The 7968-nt window shown below is 34.0% G+C and overlaps 1 protein-coding gene and 1 long non-coding RNA gene across 2 annotated transcripts; one reads left to right on the plus strand and one right to left on the minus strand.

Moving 5' to 3' along the window:
• The first annotated feature begins 936 nt into the window (after positions 1 to 936).
• Positions 937 to 3781, plus strand: LOC120272273. Its single transcript, XR_005540171.1, has 3 exons — positions 937 to 1202; positions 2535 to 2586; positions 3155 to 3781. It is a non-coding gene; the product is annotated as an uncharacterized LOC120272273 (long non-coding RNA).
• A 435-nt stretch (positions 3782 to 4216) lies between these two features.
• LOC120272272 (cinnamoyl-CoA reductase 1-like) lies at positions 4217 to 7520 on the minus strand. The gene is made up of 5 exons (XM_039279042.1): positions 7292 to 7520; positions 6888 to 7042; positions 6611 to 6793; positions 5670 to 6022; positions 4217 to 4531 (listed from the first exon to the last, which is right to left on the minus strand). The coding sequence occupies exons 1-5, from the start codon at positions 7467 to 7469 to the stop codon at positions 4342 to 4344; spliced, it is 1059 nt and encodes a 352-aa protein (XP_039134976.1). The 5' UTR covers positions 7470 to 7520; the 3' UTR covers positions 4217 to 4341.
• Between the last annotated feature and the right edge of the window lie 448 nt (positions 7521 to 7968).

Here is a 7968-nt window from a genome sequence, read left to right on the forward strand (position 1 = left end):
ATTAGTTTTAATTTTTTTTTATTTGGCTAGGGCAGATTTATAAATTCAAGATGCATAGCTTAGTAGTTTCTTACCGTTTTTGTGTTTGAGAGGTTTCTAGTTCGAAACCTCTCAAGCACAAAGAAAAAAAAAAGGTGTTTGTCGTCAATTCGTCAAAAAAATATATATATGTATATATATATAAATTCATTTAATAGCCGGTAGCATCCCAATCCCCTCCTTAGAAATGGATCAATATCTAGGCAATCCTTTGATTAGAAACAACAAAATAAGGAGGGACACCTTACAAGAAACTCTAGGAAAAAAATCAGTTCATTTTATTCTCAAAGAGATACCCCAAGAAACATTTAATTGTTAACCATTTGATAGTTCAATGGTATGACACAAATAGTGCAAAGGGGAGAGAAAGGGTTCAAATCCTTCCCTGATAACACTGTTCATGCACTGTATATTTGGGTTCATTATTGTTCATATACTATTCAAGGGTCAAGGGTCAAGGGCCTAAGTGTGGATTTCTTGTGGGAGAAACAGTAATTTCACCACTCCAGAGTTACAAACCAGAGGGATTTTGTGGGGAGGTTTGTAACACACCGTAACTGGTGCACCTCCATACTTATTTGTCCCTTTGACAATCTTTTAACTAGGGGGCACTTATTACTTATTAGTTAAAAATAAAAAAAAAAACATTGAATTCCCAAGCAACTCAAACTATTTTGAAAAAAAAAAGGCCATGAGCAAACATCTATACCAATTAACAACATTCATAGGTAAGTCGAATGAAATTTTAATGTGTGAAGAAAAAGATGGGAGATGTAATATTTGCAACCTTGGCCTTGTTGACCAAGTTGACCAGAAACTTTTTACTTCCCTTTGACTGTTTGACTATTTATGGGGATTCCGAACACTGTACACTGCAACCTTGCTTCTCACCCAGCTGGCTCCTTCCCCCCGTGAAGCTTTGGTCTTGTCATGGTTGGTGGGAGAGACACTCTTCTTCTTCCTCTTCTCCTTCCTCTTCTCCTTCTTCTTCTTCCTCTAAACAGCAACCATCCTTTGAGTTTGGACTTAAGAAGCAGCAAGCTTCCTTTGAGCTTCGGACTGATAAGGCCAGCCGTGAGGAAGATCTCGGAGCCGCAGCGCTTGGGTTCGGCAGCGGCAAGGGAGGCCGAAGATTCACCGTTCCTTCCTTCACCAAGCTTCAGGTTAGCATCTAGGGTGTTTGTGGATGAAGCTTCTTGTTAGATCCCTCTTCTAAGCTTGGTTTGTGACTGTTCTTGTGGGTTGTTGTGTTGTTTCCTTGCCTTGATGAGACCTACACCTTAACCTTTTTGGTTTAGAAGAATATTTATCTTGTTTGTAATTCTTGTAAGCTTAAAGCTTAGTTTCTTGCATCCTTGAAGCTTAACTGGTGTTGTTGTGTCCAGCTTGGTTAATCTATTTTGCAACATGCTTTAACTTTAGAGAGTTTCATTTGATAATCATGCTGTGTGAGTATATGTTTTTATTTGTATCTTGTATGTGTAAATGGAAGTGCTTGAGACCTTAACCTCTTGATGATTATATTTTGTTGAAAAGCATGACTGCTCTATTGCTTTGTTAGTTTTAAACTCCTTGATTTGAGTAGATGGATGTAAGCCTGTTGTGGTGTTAAACTTGCAACTTAGTTGAGTTCTTGGGTTACTGTTCACGTGTCATCTAAATCCTTGATTTAGCATTGTGAATGTTGTAAGTGAGAGTAAACCTTGGTTGTTGATTTTAGATCCTGGCTTAGCTATTTAAAGGAAAGCTTTCATGCTTGTAAATTTGGAGCTTTGAGTGTGCAGCCTTTAGGTTTAGGTTGCTAATATTATTCACACCTCGGTTTAAGCATGACCTCTTGTAATCTTGCCTTGATAGCTTATTATTTTGTTGTGTATTTAATTTGTGATTATGGTAACCTGATGCTTTAGTTTGTTTGGAATCCTCTTTGTCTAAACTTGGGGTTGTTTGGCTTTATGTTGGTTTAATCATCTATAGGTTGTCCTTAATTTAACTTTAATTGTGTTTGAAGCTGGAAATCATGTGAATTTGGTTTTGCATGAGATCTTGACTTTTAATATTTTAATCATCTAAAGCCTTCTAGACCCTAAGTGCCTTGTTGTAGATCATTGTTGGTATTAGCTTAACATTTAGACCTAGTCTTTACAAGCACTTGTAAGCATGCTTTCTAAAATTTCTATTTGTTTAAATATCTTCAACTATAGGTTCTGTGAACCTGTGTGTGGCTTCCAGAAGCATGGATAACATGCTTTATGATTATCTCACTTATGTGAATATTTATATAGTCATGTACTTTCAGTTGTATACTTGATAGTTAGAATTTTAATTTCCATCCTTGAACCTTGCATATCAGGTTATTATTTATAGACATAGGTATTTGATTGTGCTTGACTGATCCTGCAATGATTGTAAATTCTTCCTCCGGGGCCTTAGTTGTAGTAGGCCCGGCCCAAGACTTAATTCTAAGTAAAGCTTTTGTTGATTAAATTTTGTAGCGAGCCCTAGTTCGCGGGACTTGGTGAACCCGACTCTGTAGCTCGGAGCCAAGTAGGCTCTCGCACCCGCAAATTTCGTATTTCTGATAATTATTTTGTATTTAAGTTATTTCACTATTTTTGTAATTTTATTTAATTATTTATTTACTTACTTGTCATTTATTTATTTATTGTTTTTATTTATTTAATTGTTCTATTTATTCAGTATTTTCTCTGTATGTATTTCGTATTTCTGCGGGTTTTTAGTACATCTCCATTCCCCGGCTCGCCCGACTAGGGAGGAGTAAGTCCCTAGCCATGTGCACATGTGTTCAGTAGTAGCGCTACCCCGATCTGCGGTCGAAGATCCGACTCGACTATTGATATTCATGCTCGTTTACGTCCCCGACTTCACGATCGATGATCCGACCCTCGTCTCGTCGATTTGTTATTAGCCAGGGAGATGTACATGACTGAATCTGCGTGTTTTCCGTATTTTTGGATTATTTCTGTATTCTGTGTGTTTTCTGTATTCTGTATGAAGTATGATATAGTATTCTGCAATATCTGCTTTATCTGTTGTTTCTGCGACCCTACTGGGCCCTTGTGGCTCATACACTCTGTGAACTCTGTTCTCGCAGGAGAAGATCAAGTCTAGGATCGGGGGGTGTCTGGGAGTGTATTTTCCGCTGTTATCAGTATCTCTGTAGTACACTTTTCTGTGAGTGTAAGGCTTGTATTCTGACCGTATTTATGTATTGAGAACTGTTGGGTTCATCTTTGTGTTCTGTAGGGCTGCTAAGGCCCGTACTTGTAATATTTCAGTTTCTAGTATCCTATTTGTGCTTCTGTATTACTATTTATATTCTGCTTGTTAGGGTTGACTCTGACCAGGTCAAATCTGAGGCCTGGCACCCAGTGGGACCCAGTCCCAGTGGATGCGGCCGATCTGTCTGCGGGCCCGGCAGTGGGGTTGGGGCGTGACAGGAGAAGAGGTTCCATATCTGCACTCAAGACTTCATATCTCTCCAAAGACATTTTTTGAAGCGAGATTACAAGGAGCAGTGACATATCACCAAATGGAGGAATTGGAAGATTACAAGCAAAGGTTAATGAAATCACGGTCTAGGTTCTCACTATTGGGAGGAATCGTGGAGAGGTTAGATGAAAACTCAGTTTGGGATTCTAATGAATGATTGGGGAAGATTTGGTCATACTTTGCACTAAGAGCATTTTAGACATTTTAAAAAAAAATTGTATGTCATGTAGGTCAGCCTTTGAATGAATTAACAAATTTGTACCAAAGAAGTGTTAACACCTGTTTCTTGTTTTTGTACTAGACAGAAGAAACCATGCATCATTGCAAATCTTTAAACCACACAAGTTTTTTTTTTTAATTTATAAATATAATGAGTAAAATTTTCATAAATAAAAATATATAGATATTTTTTTGGAGCCAATGACTAGAGTAAGGGCACATGTGAATTTAGGTATTAACTCCTCATATATATGCACGTCTATGTGGCTTGTCCATTTTATAAAATATATATATATAGAGAGTTTATCAGCAACCACTTATTTCTATTACAAACTCTTTTGCTTAGTTAATGAAGTAACATTAAACTCTTTTGAGAGTTTGGAAAATGCCATCTGTTATATTACAAAGGATCCTTGATTTTAACAAACCTATCCGTAGGATAGCATTAAATTTAAAAGGACTTTAATATATGATGTAAAAGATGTAAAAGTAACACAACAATAAAGCAAGAAGAACTTAATAGAACACACATAATTGTTCCATCCATTCAAAAATATAAATCATATGATTTTAAAGAGAAGCTGTAATTCTTGGTTGCTCATGGAAGACGCGGGCAGGAGGGAGGTGGCCAATCTCTTTTAAGCTCTTCACCGTTTCATATAGACTTTTCTTTATTGGAGTATACTCTAGTCCAAGTTCCTGGAGTCTTTGGTTTGAAAATTTGTAAGGCTTAACCCTTGGGTTTACCTTATCTTCACACCTGAAAAACAAGGCCAAAGCTCAATCTATTGAATAAGAATTTAAACATAATCAACAAGCACAACCTCATCCAATTAGATATACATTTGCCTCTATGTTTGTTAAAATATTTGTTAAAATTTTCTTAATAGACCTAGGCTTCTCGGTTTGTTAAAATGGTTCTGAATTGGCATAAACTTTTAGGTTTATTAATCCATGCATCTAACACAATATAAAACAAGTTAACTACATATATCATCATTTGTTTTGTCTTTTGGAAAGTATTTGTCCAGATTATTACATTTGTATTGATGTTCAATATATAAATTATTATGAAATATATTTTTACATCCATAATTTACCAATCAATGGCAGAACCAGAAGGAAAGTAAAATGGGTGTTGACTCAAAGAATGAAGAACATGTTTTGGAGTTCGTCTTAAAAAATTTTTCAAAAACAAAAATTCAGATTGGTCGAATAACATGTCATTCTAACCATCTAATTTAAAAAACAAATAAGACACTATAGGGATGTAGTAATAAAAGTTATTTTTAATCTTTAAAAAAAAGTTCATTTTAAGAAAGGCGGAGTAAAAAGTCAAGAGGGAAAATAATTAATTTTTATTTTAAATATATATATATATATATAGTATAGCCTAGCTAATTTATAAAAATCAGACATTCAAATAATAAATTTTTACTAAAATTTTGTTAAAACAATAATTTTTATGCTATATAAATTAGTTTGAAAAAAATTAAATGCTAAATTTTTTATATTATATAAACTAATTTTTAAAATATCAACTATCAAATAATAAATATTTATAAATATTTTTTTCTAAAATATTACATTATTAGAACGGAGGTCTTAATTTCTAAAAAAATAAATATTTAAAAAAAGAGAGAGAGAGAGAGAGAGAGAGAGAGAGAGAGAGAAACGGTAAAAAGGGTGTGCTGCCCCTTCCCCTTTGGAGGGAGAGGATTCTCCTCACCAAGGGTGCCCCTATGCTATCGATCTATTTTAGAAACGTCTATTTTTTTACAGAAACTCTATTATAATATACATATTAATTTTTTAAAAAAACATATTAATTAATTTACTGCCATCGTAATATTCTTAAACAAATCATAATTTTTTAATTTCAAAATAATACTACTCACTTGTTAGTGATGGGATATTCTGGAAACATCTCCGAAAGCATTGCAACAAACTGAGCTCGATGAATCACCGTCGCTATACAAAAATATCTACCTGAAGCATTAGGGTTTTCATAAACAAGCACGTGAGCTTGAGCAACATCTCTAACATCAACTAGGGCCATGACTGCATTAGGATATGCCTTCTTGGTCCCTCTCATATAGGTGAGGACCCTAAAGCAACTTGCATTTAGTGTGGGTTGTAACATTGGTCCCACTGTCACCGGAGGAACGACTACAATTAAATCCAACCCTCTTTTCTTGGCCAAGTCCACTGCCACAAGCTCTGCCACCATTTTCGCATAGCAATACCAATTCTGTTGATCAATTGTCAATAATTATTTAATACATTAATTTACACTATAATATAAGGATGTATATAGCTATACTAGTTTATTGTGATTATCATTTTTTTATATATGTTAAATATTTTAGATTACATGATCATAAGAATAAAGAGAGAAGCCTTATACATTCATGCATATTCAGACTATTTTTGATAGATCTAATTAATTGTTTGGGAGTGGTTACCTAACTAAATCTAGATTTGAATATATAAATTTTAATCTTTTACTTTAGTTTTCTAAAAATTGTGTTTGATTTGTATTTAATAATAATCATATATGATGACACAACTCAAACTTGTTATGATCATAACAAGATCTGTAACAGGATGATATCATTTACAAAACAAAAAATAAATTTTATATTTTTCATCTTTAATCACTATATAAATCTTGGCAAATATTTTTAAAACTCTTGCTATTTAGATATAATTCAAAATGTGTCTTAAAATAAATTGTATGGAGCCTATCTAATATTAAATCGCTAACCAAATGACTAAAAGAAACCTAGTTTAAACAATATATATATATATATTAGTGTTAACAGTATAAGAGACAAACGTTTGTTTTCTTGCAGTAATCAAGATCACTCCAGCAATTTTCATCCAAAGCAGTGTCTGAACTTCTGTTAGGGCTCATGTGAACAGCTCCAATTGAAGAAGTGAATACAAATCGACGAACACCGGCTTTTGCCGCCGCATTAATTGCATTCATTGTGCCTGCCACCGCTACTTTCACCTTCTCCTGCACCCACACAATACAAAAATTAAAGAAGCTCAAATTTACATGCATTTCAAAGCACAACAAAAGAATTACACAAAACTTATAAATCACTCACCGGATCATTGGTCACCGGAGAAGCAACATGGAAGATGCCATCACAACCGTCGAATGCCAAACAAATGCTTTCATAGTCTAACACATCAGCTTTGTACAATATCAGTCTTTCCTCAGCTCCTTCCAATCCTTTCAAGTGCAAGTTCTTCGGATCCTCTGTAATGATTGTTAAATTATATCATTATATATATATATATATATGAGAAAAAAATATTTGTTTAGTTCCTAATACTTTTCAATTACCCCTATCAATCCCTCTAGTTTTTTTCTTATATTTTACAGTCGCTTTATTTTCTTTTTTGCTTTTTTAATTTATTTCTGTTCAGTCCATGTGAGGTTGGTTTTTTTCTTGTAAAATATAAAAAAACTTTAAGATACTAATAATAAGAGGGTAGAGAATATAACCTATGTTTCGGACTGTGCCTCTAACGTTGTATCCCTTGAGAAGTAGAAGTTTCACAAGCCATGACCCGATGAACCCGCCGGCACCAGTCACACACACCGTCTGTCGCCGGAGATCATGACCGGCGGCCAACAGAATTGCATCTCCGTTCTTGCGGATGTGAGAGGTGGTGGTGCTCATCTTTGTTATGAAGAAATTTAGGAGGATTGAAGAGAAGGGATGAGAACTCACTTGTTCACAGGTAATGCTGCTTATATAGTGTGCTTACAGTTGCTTGCCCAAATAGTTAACTTTTTATTTGATATATAAAATAAAAGAAAATTGATAGATTTGTAAAATCCTTATTTCATAAATATTGTAATTTATGAATTTGTTCGGAACGAGAAAATGCTTGGAAGATTCAACTATATTTTTTTAAATGTGGACAAGTCTTTTTATTATTACTTTTAAATTATTTTTTTAAATTTATTTTAATTTATATATTTTTATAGTTTTTTTAAAAAATAAATACACACAAATGATTACTCGACCTATTACTACCATTTTTCTTACGTGTGGTTTTTATTTCAAAAAGGTCCCCAGATCAAAACTTACGTAAGGCAAAGGTAAATTATTGTTGAGTTTGCGAGTGCTCTCCACATACCTGTCCCTAACTTAAACTTTTAAATAGAGGTGATTG

The sequence above is a fragment of the Dioscorea cayenensis genome, chromosome 11 (assembly GCF_009730915.1).
Source record: "Dioscorea cayenensis subsp. rotundata cultivar TDr96_F1 chromosome 11, TDr96_F1_v2_PseudoChromosome.rev07_lg8_w22 25.fasta, whole genome shotgun sequence".
NCBI lineage: Eukaryota > Viridiplantae > Streptophyta > Magnoliopsida > Dioscoreales > Dioscoreaceae > Dioscorea > Dioscorea cayenensis.

Bases quoted from the DNA above. Each gene is read 5' to 3' on its own strand.
- LOC120272272 (XM_039279042.1), bottom strand. From the start codon at position 7,469: ATGAGCACCACCACCTCTCACATCCGCAAGAACGGAGATGCAATTCTG. The intron at 6,023-6,610 runs GTTTGTCTCTTA...ATTGATCAACAG, and splicing joins ATTACTGCAAGAAAACAAAC to AATTGGTATTGCTATGCGAA. The intron at 4,532-5,669 runs GTGAGTAGTATT...CTTGTTTTTCAG, and splicing joins GAATATCCCATCACTAACAA to GTGTGAAGATAAGGTAAACC.